The sequence below is a fragment of the Galeopterus variegatus genome, unplaced genomic scaffold (assembly GCF_000696425.1).
Source record: "Galeopterus variegatus unplaced genomic scaffold, G_variegatus-3.0.2 Scaffold98, whole genome shotgun sequence".
NCBI classification, from domain to species: domain Eukaryota; kingdom Metazoa; phylum Chordata; class Mammalia; order Dermoptera; family Cynocephalidae; genus Galeopterus; species Galeopterus variegatus.
The window spans coordinates 686,410-703,012 of NW_007726209.1; the positions used below are offsets into that span (position 1 = coordinate 686,410).

The window sequence follows — 16,603 nt, forward strand, 5'->3', positions numbered from 1 at the left end:
CCGGTCTGTATGTGGGATCCGAACCCTCGGGCAGCAGCGCCGCCGCGCTTCCCAAGCGGCGCACTATCCAGTGCGCCACCGGGCCGGCCCTTATTCATCTTTTTTAAAAGACAACTTTAATTTTCACTATTTTACTTTTTCTACTTCATTAATTTCTGCTCTCAATTTTCCTCCTTCTGCTCTCTCTCTCTCTCTTTTTTTTTTTTTTTTTTTTTTTTTTTTTTTTTTTTTTTTTTTTTTTTTTTTTTTAAAAGTATAATGTATGCTATACGAAGTTATTACGGACTTATACTTCTTTTCTAAGAATTTATACTTTTTTTAAAAAAAGATGACCGGTAAGGGGATCTTAACCCTTGACTTGGTGTTGTCAGCACCACGCTCAGCCAGTGAGCTAACCGGCCATCACTATATGGGATCCGAACCCGCAGCCTTGGTGTTATCAGCACCACACTCTCCTGAGTGAGCCACGGGCCAGCCCAGAGTTTATACTTCTTGTCTAAGAATTTGATGCTATAAATGTTCCTCTGCTTTAGTTATTTCCCACATTTTAAAATAATTTCACTCATTAAATATGTTTTCTAAGGTCTCTGTCATTTCTTCTTTAACCCATTTAAAAATTTGTTGTTTAATTTCCAAATATTTGGATTTTCCAGACCTATTTCTATTAATGATTTCTTATTTAATTTCACACAATCAGAGAATATACTTTGTATGATCTCAATACTTTTATATTTGTTGGTCAGTGTTTCTTGTGCACTTGAAAAGAATATGGATTCTGCTGTTGTTGGATATAGTGTTCTATAAATGTCAAATTGGTTGATAGTGTTACATTTTATCTCCTTACTGATTTTTGTTTTGTTCACTTATTTTATCAATTATTGTGGGAAGTATTTTGATGTCTCCACCTATAATTTTAGATTTGCTTATTTCTCATTTCAGTTCTATAAGTTTTGCTTTATGAAATTTGAAGCTCTGTTATTAGATATACACATATTTAGGACCATTGTCTATATTATTGTCTTCTTGATAAATTGAGCCCATCTTTCTTTATTATATAATGCTCCTCTTTATCTCTGGCAATATTCTTTTTTTGAAGTCTACATGATCTGATATTAACATATCTACTTCAGCTTTCTTTTGATTATTGTTTATGTGATATATCTTTTTTTCACTTATTTATTTTTAATTTTAGCCTTCCTATTTAAAGAGGTTTTCTTGTAGACATCATATAGTTTATGCAATCTAAAACTTCTCTCTTTTAATTGGTAGGTTTAGATCATTCAAACTTAATTTAATTATCGATATAAGTGGATTTAAATGCTAACTGTTTTCTATTTGACCTGGTTCTTTTTTATTCTTTTTTCCTTCTTTTGGATTAATTTAGAATTTTTTCTGCCATTAGAATGCTTTAGTGTGTCCATTATATATAGACATTTTAACACTTTTTATTTTAAAATAATTTTAGACACACAAGCATTTGTAAAAATAATATAGAGATTTCCTGTTTACTCTTAATTCAACTACGAATGATAATTTCTTATATAACCACAGTACATTAACAAAACCAGGAAAATGACATTGGAATAACACTATTTCCTATCACTATAATTCTGTCATTTTGAAAATGTTATAAAAATGGTGTCATACTATATGTAAACTTTTAAGACTAGCTTCTTTAAGTGTAATACTTTTGAGATTCAATTTGCTGCATTTATCAATAGTTCTTTCCTTTTAATTGGGTATTCCATTGTATGAAAGTACCACAATTTGTTTGGAGGACACTGGGCTGTTTCCAAGCATTTGGCTGTCATAAATAAATTCCTATAAAGGTATTTGTGTGAATCTAAGTTTTCATTTCTCTAGTATAAATATCCAGGACATTTAGATTTTTTTTAAGATTACATTTGATCTCCACTATTAGTTTATTGATAGTATTTTCTTTATCTCTGATGCTGTATTTTTTATTTCTAGTATTGCTATTTTTATAGTTTCCATATTATTTCTGAAATTCCCCATTTTTTCATGCATGTTGTTTATCTTTTCTACTAGATCATTTAACATATTATTCATAGCTATTTTAAAGTCCTTGTCTAACACTTGTGTAACTGTGTGACCAACTCAAATTGCAACTATTGCTTTACCATGGCATAAGCTTTCTTAGAGATAGAGCCGAACCTACATTTTGCAAGTCATGCAGCCCGGGCACGTGCAATAGAAGAAACTTTGACCTCCAGATAATATCCACAAATAGTTTCTCCCCCTGAAGCAACGAGGCCAGGACTTGACCAGAACTTGAAATGTGAGAGCTCTTTCAGAAGCCAGGGGTCAGTTGTCCAGAGTTCCAGTGCTTAAGTCCAATAATCAAAACCTGCCCTGCCAATGCTTCCTTGTACCAACTTGTTCCCCTAACCCATAAAAGTTTAATTCAACCCCAGAGTCAGATTAGAGTTTACCTCCTATCTCTTTGCTGGCCGGCTATGTAATACAGCTCTTTCTTCTCACAAAAGACAGTTATCACAGCATTGGCCTCTATGCATGTCAGGCAGCCAGCTTTTGCCTGGTAACAGTTCTACAATCTGGGTCATTTCTGCATCTGTCTTTATTGATTGCTTTATCTTTTGACAATGGAATAGTTTTTTTAATGACTTTTTAAAAACTGCACAATTTCTCTTGAATGCTAGAAATTATGTGTAGAAGAACAGTATAGATTGAATTATATTTATACCCAGAAATGAGCATGTTTCTTCTGTCAGGGTGATAGTAGGGGGACCAGGGGCTGAGTCAGTGTAGTCAGTATTGGGTTGCGTGTAGGTTCTCTTGTTGTTACATTTAGTTTTAGTGCACCATGAAACTTGAAATTCCCCCAGCAATGGGATGCTTCTACCTTGTGATAGTGTGAGTCAAGGGTTTTTTTTAAGTGTTCCTACTGTACTCTCAGCTTTCAGCAGTCTGTATGCCTGTACTATAGAGGGTGTCTCCCCCAGTGGCAGATTGATCTTGAAGGTTTCTCAGTGATAAGTTCATGTCAAGGGAAAGGCGACATCTTGGGTCTCCTGGTACCAACTCAGCATAAGGCAGGTTCTTTGCTGCAGCTGAGCCCTGAGGCTCAGACTTTTTGGTGTTCTTCCCCCCACTCCCACCACTATGTCTTGTAACTGTGGGTGGTCTGGAGAGGTACCTGCACCTCCCCCTGCAGTAACAGATCTCTGCTTTACATCTTACATCAGTACAGGGTCCTGAGTCCAGTAGGTTTTCCTGTGAACCCTCCAGGCATAGACAGCCCTCCAAAGCACTCTATGCTGGACTAGGCTTTGGAGGCTGGGGGAGGGAGACTCTGCCTTTTCCGCAGTGGCTTAAGGCTTTTGCTAGTATGAGAAAAGGATACTAGAAGTAGGCAGGTTTTTGAGCTTGTGCTCCACTAATGGGGATGCTCTCTAGTTTCCTAGTTAGCAACTGGTAGAGGCCAATGCAAATAAAGCTTGTGAGTGAGTGTGGACTCCAAACTGTCAGGAACCCCTGTTATTTTGAACTGTCATGACAGCTTAGGCTCAGACTATATAATTCTATTAGAATTTTAGCTGTTTGCTTTTCATCCACTTTTATGATAGCTATCTCTTCTCCCCCTGCTCTGCCAAAGGAAAAAAAAAATGTTCATATGTCCCATCTCTCCTCTAACAAACTAGTAAAGAGGAAATTTCCTCCACATAAGGAAAGTCATCAATAGAAAATTTAGCAATAGCACCATGATTAGTAGTGAAAAACTGCCTTCCTTCTAAGATTGGCTACAAGGCAAGGCTACTCAGTCCTATCATTTCTATTCAAAATTGTACTAGTTGTCCTTTAATGTGATAGACAACAAAAATAAATAAAAGACACAAACTATAAGGAAGAATTAAAAGTGTCTTTATGTGCAGGCAAAATGATCCTTTATGTTTCAGAATTAACCAAAAAGCCACAAGAACTAATGAAGCGAGTTCAGCAAGGTTGCAAAATAAAAGGTCAATATATGAAAATCAATAATAATTCTATGTTAACAATGAAAAATTGGAAATTTAAATTTTAAAAAATACTGTTTACAAGAGCATAAAAAGACATGAAATATCCAAGGATAAATATAACAAAATGTATTTTTAAAAAACTAGAAAACATTGTAGAGAGAATTTAAAGAAGACCTAAATTAAAGGAGAGAGATACTCTTTTCATGGATCAGAAGACTAAATATTATTAAGAAGTCAATTCTTCAAAATTAATCTACAGATACAACACAATTCCAATAAAAACTGCACATACTTGACAAGCTGATTCTAAAATTCATATGGAAAAGCACAGGATCTACAAAACACAAAACAATTTTGAAAAAGAATAATGTAGGGAATGAGCTCTACGCAATTTCAAGACTTATTATAAAGATACAGTAATAAAGCCACTGCAGCATAAGGTTAGATATGTAGACCAATAAAACAGAATAGACCCACAGTATAAGAATAATTGATTTTTGATGAAGGTGCCAAAGAAATTTAATGAGGGAAAATAGTCTTTCCAACAAAGACTGCTAAAACAGTTGAAATATTTATGCTAAAAAGTAAACTAAAAAAAAAAAAAATCAAAAAAGCTGAACCTCCACCCTTACTTTGTGCCATATAAAAAATTAATTCAAAATAGTTCATAGACCTACATATATACCCTAAAGCTATAGCCCTTTTAGAAGAAAACATAAGAGAATATCTTTATGAACTTGCATTAGGCAAAAATTTCTTAGTACTCAAAAAGCAAAAAAAGAAAAAAGAAAAAACTGAAATATTGGGCAGGTTCGAGTGCCGAGGTATTTACAACTAATTGATCACAACACATTTCTTTGTTCTTTCTCCACTCCCACTGCTTCACTTGACTCGCCTGAAAAAAATTTGATATACTAGTCTGTTTCAAAATTAAAAACTTCTGTTCTTTGAAAGACAAATGTTAAAATAAAAATGGGATCCACAGACTTAGAGGAAATATTTACAAAAAATATATATGTTAGAGGACTTGTTTCCAAAATATATAAAGAGTTCTTATAATCCAATATATAAATATGGGTTCAATATGAAGAGATACTTCACAAAAGAAAAAGAATAGCTAAAAAGCACATGAAATATGCTCAACATCATTAATCATTAGGGAAAGGCAAATTGAAACCACAATGCAGTAATTATGTAGTAAAACCATGGAAAAAGCTGATAATAAAGATGAATATATGTATGTCCTTCAAATGAGATAGTATAAAGTATATTATATTCCCTCATCAAAGTATAACTGTATATTGGAAAGGACCAATATGTGGAATTTATAATACTTTTGTTAACTTTGAATATATCTGAATTTTCCCATAATAAACAGTTTTTTAAAAATGGCAAGGACATGTTGCAATATGTAAATAATCTGCTTAATTAAAAAGATTCAAATACATTGAATAATTTGTGTGATGACAAATATATGATGGCCCAGCAATGAGTACCTTGGCAATTGCAGTTTGTTTAAACATGCGAGTAATCAACCCCATGACAGTTTCTGTGGCACCTGAATTTGGAGCTCTCATTAATTTTTCCCACTCTTCAAAGCTGGTATTTAATTCCTATGTGGGAGAAAATAACACTGTTTAGGAAAATAGCATAAAGAACAGAACAATTAATGCAATCATGGATCATGTCCTACTTTTTTTCTTTTCTGTAAAGAAAGATATAAAAAGCAAATTCCCGAAGATGCCAATGTGCTCATTTAAAAACATCAATGCAGAGGTATTTCAGTCACATGTTCATACCGATTATAGAAACCAATATCAAGCTGTGGGTGAATGGGTGAAAACAAAGCCCTTTGCTAACATCATAAATCAAACAATTACAGCTTCCTCATAAGGAGAAATATTTCGCAAAGAGAAGAAAAAAATTTAAATACGTAAAAAAGTAGGGTAGTAAAAATGTATATGTAGCAAAGTATTTTTATAGAAAGATACAATTTAATTTAAATAAAAATAGAGACTTGGAGAATATTAGTCAAATAAAAATGTAATATGATCATATACTCACATCATTTTATTTTTTGCCTGATGTTAAAATAGTTAAGAAAGTCATATTATTCTTATTTTAGAAATAACATACTACTTAATGTTTCCAAATTCATACTCTAAGCTTTCAACAACGAAAAATTCTTTGTCAACAAAGTCATGCCCAGGTTTGAAGAAATTTCAGAGAATATATTAGCATTGCACTCCCTAAAAGTAAATGTAGGTAAGTATTAGGTAAAATATACTTTTGACTTTGAGATATGTTGAATTTCACATCTTACAACATGATCATAGAGTTTTAGGATTTCAAAATAGGACCGCACCCAAGTTATTATAGAAGACAGCTATTCATACTTTTAAAATATTCCTAAAGCAAGAAATATGATTTCCCTTGGTAATTATTGGGTGTGGAATATACTATATAGAGCATATGTACTTCACAGGGCCTGGTTTTCCAAAGCCTTGCAGTTTCAAATATTGACCTTGCAAGGACAAGAAATATTCTTCAGGGTATAATTCTCTTGCAAGATAAGGATTGTGGCACAGCAGGTTGCTGGCTCAAAAGACAGACTAGTTACTGATTGTTATGTAAAGATACTGAGAGATTGCTGTTAAGAAGGAATGTTCGCTAAGATCAAACTGTTGTTGATAGGACCACTTGTCTACTGGAATGTCATCTGGCTTGTTTCACTGAAAGGTGAAACTATAACCCCACCTATGTCTCTTCCTGTAAATTCCTGGTCTGGAAAATAAATGCAGGAAGAGAGCCCCAATTTGGCGTTAATTTCCCAAGGAAGGGATGCCTCTCTCTTGAGGGTCCCAAAGGGAGATTAACCACTTTGGGGCCTCTCACTGCTCAGTAGAGATGGGCTTTGAGTAATCCTTTGCATCTCCGTCACCCAGGGGAAGTGGGGTGACAAATCCGTGGGGGGCGAAGCAACGCAAAGCAACAATTGGGTTTCACATCCTATAGATACTTATTCTATTATAGAATAATAAGTATCCTATAGATAATTATTCTAATTCTTTGTTGCAATTGAAGTACTTTTATTCTATATTCAGCTGAGATTTATTAATCACTAGGTCACTGTATCTGTTCACATATTTGACGACTAAAATGAAATTCTTCCTGCTCTCTTCCTGAAATGATATAAAACATTCATATACTCTATTAATTAAACCTATTTTAAGAAAGCAGACTTTTCCTTCTGTGAAATATGAAATAAGTACAATCTTTAATAGTATAACTTAAAATGATTTAAAATAAGACTTTTAAACAAAGGTTCTCACCTTGGCTGCTGCTGATGGAAGATCAAAGGGAATACGCTGTCTGATTTTAGGGGGCAGCTGTGTTAAAACTTCAGTCTTTAATCTTCTAATCATTATGTCACTTAATAGCTGGTGAAGTTCATACAGATTTGATGCCCCTCTACAATCCCACTGAGGTCTTTTACCAAAATATCTGTTAATATGAAGAAAAAACATGTAGCAATGCTGAATGCTAGAATAAGAAAACAATTTATCCAGTGTTTTCTTCCTTTTAATAAGGAGCCCTGACACTGTTTTCCTTGTTACTTCTGAGTGAAAATTAGTTTAAAAAAGCTTAGCCTGAGAAATAATAACAAGATTAGACAATCCTCTAACTATAGAAAATGCTAGTGTCTGAACATACTGTTTACATTGAGTTAACACAAGGCTGGGATGAACTGATGACTCTGAGTTGCATTAAGTCATTGTTTCTAAATGGCATTTTGGGTGGGCTCACACATGGCAGTATGTTTAGCAGATCTAGCTCTACGTAGGCATGAAGTGCTAGTACACCACCCATTACAATAACCAAAAACAACTAGAAGAAAATACTATCTCTAACTGAAGTGTTGAGCATAGCAGATTGATTATGTGGAGGTCTCTTTCCTTTGTAACTACTGAATTAACAGCAAAGGAATTTTTTAAAAAGACACAAATCCAACATAAAAGAGACATGGGAGAGGGGATGTCAGAGGATAAGTGATTTCAAGAAATATTTAGAAGGTACAATACAGACAGACAAGTGGTAACTGACTTGGCAAATGAAAGGAAGCTATAACTTAAAATGTTTGCAAAAGGCAACTTATCCTCCAGAACCCTGAGAAGATCAGGAGTTGGAAGCACCAAGTACTATGAGCAGGTGTTAAGACAAGAACTGAAACCTAGTGGATCGATTGGACTTACACATCAGGACAGCTGGCCCAATAACATCCCCCTATCTTTGTTACAACTAAAATAGTACCCCTTAAAATTCTCAATCATCTCCTAGGGGCATTATTCAATAAAGCTTTAGCTAGTTACCTCCTGGATGTTTTAACCACTTGTTGATTGTAAGCCATATCTTTGGTATGAGCCATGGTTTAGAGAAATTATTTCTCACTCCCCCATCCCTGCCAGTTCTCTTTTTGCTGGAGCTCAGTAGGCATGTGCTCTAAAGAGTACTGGCAGCACCACATTTGCAAACACCTAGCCTCACATTTGGGATGCAAAACAGAAATAAGAGGGGGAGGGAGGGCTAGAAGAGGTCCTCCTGTAAAAACCTGGTCTCTTTCCAAATAAATTTGATAGTACTTATATATGATTTTGGGGATATCCTGTCTTTTAAACAGGTTTATTGAAATAAACGTCATAAGGCCATACAATTCACCCAAAATGTACAATTCAACAGGTTTTAGTGTATTCTCAGATATGTGCAACCACCACCTAAATAAATTTTAGAACATTTTTATCAACTCAAGAAGAAACCCGTATCCTTTAGCTATCACCCCCTAAACCTCTGACTAGCCATCCTAGCCCTAAGCAACCTACTCTACTCTCTGTCTCTATAGATTTTCCTATTCTTGAGTAGAATCATATAATATGTGGTCTTCTGTGGCTGCCTTTTTTCATAAATGCTTCCAAGGTTCATCCATGTTGTAGCAATGTATCCATATTTCATTCCTCTTTAAGGCCAAATAACATTCCATTGTATGAATATACCATAATTTGTTTATCCACTTGTCCAATGATGGACATTTAGGCTGTTTTCAACTTTCGTCTTTTATGAATGAAGCTGCTATAAACATTCATGTACAAGTTTCTCTGTGGTCTTATATTTTCATTTCTCTTAGGTAGGAATGGAATGGCTGGTCATAAGGTAACTCAGTATTTAATCACTTAAGGAACTGCCAAAATGTTTTCTAAAGCAGCTGGATTAGTTTACATTCCCACCAGCAGTGTATGAAGGCTCCAATTTCTCCATATATTTGTCAACACTTGTTATTATCTGGCATTTTGATTTTAGTCATCCCAGTGGGTGTGAAGCAGTATCTCATTGTGGTTTTGGTTTGCATTCCCTGATGACTAATGATGTTGAGCATTTTTTGATATGTTTGTTGGCTTTTTTTTTTTTTTTGAGAAATGTCTATTCAAATCCTTTGCCCATTTTTGAATTGTTTATCTTTTTATTACTGAATTGTAAGAATTCTTTATATATTCTACATATGTCTCTTATCAAATATATGATTTGCAAATACATTCTCCCATTCTGTTGGTTGTCTTCAATTTCTTGATGGTGCCCCCTGAAGAACAAAAATTATTAATTTTGATGACAAAACAATTTGTCTAGTTGTTCTTTTGTTGCTAGTGCTTTTACTGCTGTATCTAAGAATGCCTTGCCAAATCCAAGGTGCAAAGATTTACCATGTTCCCTGCTGAGGGTTTTTGCTTTTTGCATTTACATTTAGCTCTTTGAGTTGAATTTTATATATGGTGTGAGGTGAGGGTCTGACTTCATTGTTTTCCATGTGGTTATCTAGTTGTCCCAGAACCATTAGGCTCTCTTGTTAAAAATCAGTTAACCAAAGATGTATGAGTTTATTTCTGGATCAATTCTATTTCAGTGATTGACATGTCTATCCTTGTGCCAGTACCACACTGTCCTGATCACCATTGTAATGAAGCCCCCTATCCCCATTTTTCTTTTTTAAGATGGTTTAGGCTGTTCTGGGTCCCTTGCAATTCTACATGAAATTTAGAATCAACTTGTCAATCTGTACAAAGAAGTCAGCTGAGATTCTGATAGGGACTGTATTGCATCTATAGATATGTTTGAAGAATACTGCCAACTTAACAGTGTTGAGCCTTTCTAATCCATAAACATAAGATATTTTCTCATTTAGAGCTTCTTTATTTCAACAATGTTTTATAATTTTCAGAATATAAGTTTTGCACGTCTTTGATTAAATTTTTTCCTAGTTATTTTTTTCTATTTGATGGTACTGGATGAAGTTGTTTTCTTAATTTCATTTTTGTTTTTTCTATCTTTTTTCCTTTATTTTAATTTCATTTTTGGATTGCCCAATTCAAGTGTATAAAAATGCAATTGATTTTTCTATATTGATCTTGTATCCTGCAAACTTGCTGAATTCATTTATCAGTTCTAATATATTTTTAGTGGATTCATTAGGATTTTCTATCTATAAGATCATGTCATCGTGAAGAGACAGTTTTATTTCTTCCTTTCTGTGGAGTATACCAACAAATGTATTTCACAAGGCCTATTTTCCAAAGCCCTGTAGTCTCAGGTTTAGCCTAACCTTTTGGAATTACATATAGAAATGTTAACCTTGCAAAAGACAGGAAATTTTCCTCAGGCTAGTCTTTGTAACACAACAAAGTTGCTGGCTCAAGGACAGACAAGTCACTTGATTGTTATGTAAAAATACTGGGGAAATTGCTGTAGGGAAAAACAGTGTTTGCTAAGATCAAGCTTTGGTTGGTGGATCGACTCAACCTTTTGCAAACCGCATTATGGAATGTCACTTTGCTTGTTTCACTGAATTTACCAGCCTTTATTCTTAAACTATATTTAGTCATAACCCCACCTATGTTCTTTTTCTGTAATTTCCTGGCCTGGAGAATAAATGCAGGAAGAGAACTCCAGTTCATGGTTAATTTCCAAAGGAAGGAATGTCTCTCTCTTGAGCATTCTGGGAAATTAACCCCTTTGGGGTCTCTCAATGCTCGGAAGAAATGGGCTTTGAGTAATCCTTTTGTGGCTTTGTCACCCAGGGGAACAGAGGTGACAAATCCGTGTGAGGCAAAGCAACACCTTTCCCCTCTGAATGCCCTTCTTTCTTTTTTGTCTTCTCCTTCTTTCTTTTTTGCCTTCTTTTCCTTTCTTTTTTGTCCTCTCTCTCTTCCCCCACCCCCTTCCTTTTCTGTTGCCTAACCGCTCTGGCTAGAACTTCCAGTTAAATGGAAGTGGGAATAGCAGATATTGTCTTAATCTGATCTTAGAGGAGGATAAAGTGTTCAATTTTTGACCACTAAGAACAGTATTTGTTAGAGCAAGGTGTTGATAACCCCAAAGTCATGGGTTCGGATCCCAGTACCAGCCAGCTGCCAAAAAAGACAGAAAAAAAAAATAGCATTACCTATGGAAAAAAAACAAAACAAAACACAAGTGTTACCTATGGGCTTTTTGTAAATGCCCTTTATCAAGTTGAAGAGGTTGCTTAATTACATTTTCTGACATGTAAAAATTAGCCTTACAATCATTTTTCAGAATTGCCTTCTATTGGCAGATAAGACTGTGTTGATGTGGTTCAGGCTAAAGACAAAAAGGATCTGAACAGAGGCTGTAGCTGTAGGGAACAGCTGGATACAAATTCAAGAAGTGTTAAAGCAACAGGGTCCACAGGACGTGGTAGCTGACTGGATATCAGCAGCAGGGTTAAAGGCAGCAATTAGACTTCTAGTTTTTAACTTGTAAGGTTGAATCTTAATCAACCAAGATTGAATCTACTGGATTAAGAACAGTTTTCAGAGGGAAAAGGTAAGTACAACTTTGAATATGTTGACTTTTATGAGCTTATGGCACACAGATACACTAAAGATCCCTACTGTAACGTTGCTGTACCAGTTTGGATTTCAGGAGAATAAAGAAACTGGAGATAGAGGCACTCATGAGTTTTAGAGTTAAAGCCAGAAGCCAGTTGAAATTGGTCAGTGACAGAGGAAAGAGTGAAAAAGAAAGATGACCATTTTGCTTCTGCTAACCTAGAAAAAATTTCTATTATTTCCACTACCAAAATTTCTCCCAAATCATTGGCTGTTTTAAATATATTAAATTGGTGTTACTCCACTGAAATTTCTGAGTCCTAATGCCTGCTGATATTAAAAACAGTAAAAAACGGTTTCACAAAATAGTTTTTGAAATAAATAATTTAATTAATATAGCTATATTCAATAAAGATATCCCAAACATAGTCAAATTACTAAAAAATATATATAATAGACCAGTGATTGGGAAACAGTCACTTGTAAAAACTGTGTACATCAATTTGTCATTTCTTAAAGGCAGATCATTACAAAATATGAAAAAAGTACACACACATATTTAGCATTACCTTATATACATATTTAAAACATATTTTATTTTTAAAATATTAGAAATGATGATTCCCTCCTCCCCATAACATAAACTTTTATAGAAGAGTAGTATTCTTAAAAACTCAGCTTGGAAACACTGTCCTGCACCAAGTAGTCTTTCACGCTTTATCAATTTTATGAGATTAGATGGTACTAATAAAATTTCACTAAATAAGATAAACTGGTTGTCAGTTTCTCTTCCTAATATCTCACACTTTCTCATCTTCAGACCCAGACTCATAATTATAAAGTTTATGAATATATTCTCTTATATTATCTCAGTTTCTATTAACCCTTGTTTAATTTATCATTTATTTCAGATGCTAAGTTATAATGTTATTTAACTTATTGTGTATCATACCATCAGAAGTGGATGCTTATAGTGTATTGATGTTGGTAAGAATGATGCATATTGTGGGGGGAGAAAAGTTGACCCATTTTTCCTTAAAAAGATCTGTTTACCACATATTTTTAGTTGCAGCTACAACTTACTTTTGATTTAGCCGCTGTTTTTTTTATGACTATATTTTTAAAGAAAAGAAACTGGTTTTTTTTTTTTTTTTTTTTTTTTTTTTTTTTTTTTTTTTTTTTTTTTTTTTTTTTTTTTTTTTTTTTTTTTTTTTTTTTTTTTTTTTTTTTTTTTTTTTTTTTTTTTTTTTTTTTTTTTTTTTTTTTTTTTTTTTTTTTTTTTTTTTTTTTTTTTTTTTGGTGGCTAGCCGATATGGGGATCTAAACCCTTGACCTTGGTGTTATAACACTGCACTCTAACCAACTGAGCTAACTGGCTAGACTTAAAGAATATTTTTTTATCAAAGCAATACCTACACACAGTTTAAAAAATCAAATATAAAGACTTCTACACAATGTGGATCGGTAAGTTCAGGCTTTGATATATCTTCCCTGCTTCAAACTCAGAATAGATAAAAATAAGAGAAAACAAAAATTCACATTTGGGGACAAAGACAAGATAAATGTCTCTGTGGCCCAGAAACAGAACAAAAATATAAAGAGAGCAGGGTTGAAGCCATGAAACTGCTTGTTTTATGTCTAAGAACAGGCACCAACTCTCAAGAACTCAGGGTTGCAGGGTCAAAGTATTTTTTTACACAGTTATAATATACAATGAGTTTTCTAAAAACTATAAATGCCATTAACTCAGAGGGATACTGTACTTTGTTTTGTTTGAAACTAAACCCGGAGTGGTTTGCCACTTTGGAAAATCATGCCACTAACACCAATGGCACTGGGGTAGCTGAACTGCAAACAAACACAGCTGTATTATTAGCTTGCATTTGTAGAAGTGTTCATTAATGATTCTATACATATACCAAATTTCAGTTTTATGATTCACATTTTTCCCATTTAATATCTCTAAAATTCACAGATGCTTATCAGTTTAATTGTAGCAGTTTTTCCCTTGGTGGTATGTAAAATAATAGTGCATATTTAACCAATGGAGTCTTACATTCAAAATAATCTAATATGTAAATATACTTATGACATTCTTATTTTAAATTTTCTTCCAGTATAGTCATTCCTATTTATTTAAACATTAAAGTACATCAAAAGTCCTTAATTTTTATTTCTCCTCTATGATATGTTGGGGTTCTATTAATTTTTCTGAAATTACATGTGGACATAATTATACTTATGAATTTCATTTCAGTATACTAACGAGAGCTTATACAACATGTATTATAAAAAGTGGATATCATGTAGATAGGGTTGAGAAATACTGATCTACAATATAACTGCTTTCTCTTCTTATGTTCATTTATAGCTACTATGCAGTATATACAAGGGGTCTTCAAGAAGTTCATGGAAAGATTCATATTATCTTTTAATTCTACTTTTCCATGAACTTTTTGAAGTATCTTCATACGTAAGACTAAGTTCTTGGGAAAAAAAGATTTAATATTTATGTAATTCAATCTTTATCATAAATTAAATAAATAAAAAGCCAAAAAGATCAATAAAGACCAACCCCCCCCACACACACACACATTTTGGGAAGATAAATGTACAATATCATACCTTGTTGGACGTCGCCGACAGCCGCACGGGACCCCAACAGGTTTTTCCTTTCCCTAGAGGGTTGGGGCCAAAGGGATTGCCCTTTTCTCCCCCACAGGACACGGGGCAAAAAGAGATTCCAAGAGATGGGTGAGCACACCACTGGCTCTCCCAGATGGGGAACAAACACATACACATGCAGCGGGGGTTCTGTCAAGCAGTTCCGTATGCTTAGCAGGTGGGGATTTCCAAGCTTAGGCCAATCCTTGAAAAGGTCAAATGTGCATGTGCCTTGCCTCTCTATGCTTAGCCCTCCCTCTTAACTTCCCTTGGGCGCCACCTTTTATCCATTTAGGCCATCTGTTGTTTTTGAAAAAGGGTGCAGTCCCATAATACCTGCCTTAAACTAGAAAGCTACAAGTATTCTGAAAGGTAAGTATAACACACAATGAAACACTATCATCACAAAGATGGCAGAATGGTGAGTCTCATCAAAGTAAATAAAATGTGAAGAAATAAATATTCCATAGCTAAAAAATGATATTAAATTGACTCATAAAGTCAAATTCTCTTCAACTGAATGGGTATATCCCAGGGTTTGGTGGTAGTTATGAACTACTCCATCCCCTACCTTTCTTATCTCTCTTGCACAATGCTAAGATGGCCTTTCTAAAATGCAAATCATAATATTATTCCCTAAATGAAGTATCTGTCCAAGTCTTTTAACCATTTTTAAAATTAATTTTTCTGTCATTTGGTTAGAGCACAGCCTTACAACCCAAGGTAATGAACGGGTTCAGATCCCTGCACCGGCCAGCCGCCCCAAAAAAAATTTTTTTTTCTGTTATCTTATTACTGAGTTAAGAGTTTTTATATATTCTTTTATCAACTCCTTTTGTATATATTTACAAATATGTTTATATATGTTTATGTATAAATGTATATATTTAAACTCAATATATACTTATATATAAAGAAATTTATATATTCATTTATCAAATATGTGCTTTTCAAATTTCTCTCCTAGTTTGTGGCTTCTCCTTTCATTCTCTTAACAGAGTCTCTGGAAGAGACATTTTAAGTTTTGATGAAGTGAAATTCATCACTTTTGTCTTTTACAGTTTGTGCATTTTGTGTCCTATCTAAAAAATTTTTGCCTAACCCAGGTCCCAACTATTTTTTTTCCTTTGAAAAGTTTTATAGTTTTAGACTTTACATTTAAGTGTATAGTCCATTTATGGCTAAATTTTGCAGATGGTGTGAGATATGGGTGAAGATTGTCTTCCTCAGTCCTCTCCCCTTCCTCCTTGTTCTTAAAGGAAGAATATCATATTGTGATTCTCCTCCCCCAATCATAATCAGTTAATGAGATGAAAGATGTTGGAGGAAGATATGAAGAATTTATTTCTTTAATGCAATTAGACTGTTACTTAAGAAAGTATTTAACATTTACTGAACTGATTTTTGAGATAAAGAGCTTTGGGAAGCCCAGTATTCTGAGACAAAATGTGCCACGCGGAGGAGGTTACATATTTACTGGTATAAATACTCACAGACACCTGAGTACTGTCAACCTGCAACTGCGGGAAAAAGCAAGAGGCTGCTGTTTCATTAAAGGGAGTAGAGATATGCAGCTGCAGATGCATCTGAGACATGTGCATGGGACAGATGGCTTCTGACAAGTCCCTCATATCCTATTAGTAAAGTTCTTTGAGCTCTGTAGAATAGTGGATTCTTTTTTTCTTTTTGTGACCAGTAACAGGATCACAACCCTTGGCTTGGTGTTGACCGCACCGCGCTCAGCCAGTGAGTTCACTGGTCATCCCTATATAGGATCAGAACCCGCGGTGGGAGTGCCGCTCCACTCCCAGAGCAGCACTCTCCCGAGTGAGCCACGGGGTTGGCCCAGAATAGTGGATTCTGAAGCACTAGGAACTAATTCAGTAAAGAGAAGTTCAAAAGTGCATAAGAAGGGCCGGCCTGGTGGCGCACTGGAGAGTGCGCTGCTTGGGAGCGCAGCGGCGCTCCCGCTGAGGGTTCGGATCCCATGTGGAGACCGGTTCCCACTCACTGGCTGAGCGTGGTGCGGGTGCAACACTGAGGGTTGCG

General features: G+C 34.6%; 1 protein-coding gene across 1 annotated transcript in view; it reads right to left on the bottom strand.

Moving 5' to 3' along the window:
* ZRANB3 (zinc finger, RAN-binding domain containing 3) overlaps positions 1 to 16,603 on the bottom strand; it is a 250,551-nt gene that overhangs the window by 73,039 nt on the left and 160,909 nt on the right. Inside the window, exons 7-8 of the mRNA XM_008583513.1 lie at positions 7,331 to 7,502; positions 5,495 to 5,611 (exon numbers count right to left, since the gene is read on the bottom strand). Of these exons, the coding sequence (XP_008581735.1) occupies positions 5,495 to 5,611; positions 7,331 to 7,502 (289 nt within the window). The remainder of the gene's footprint in view (positions 1 to 5,494; positions 5,612 to 7,330; positions 7,503 to 16,603) is intronic.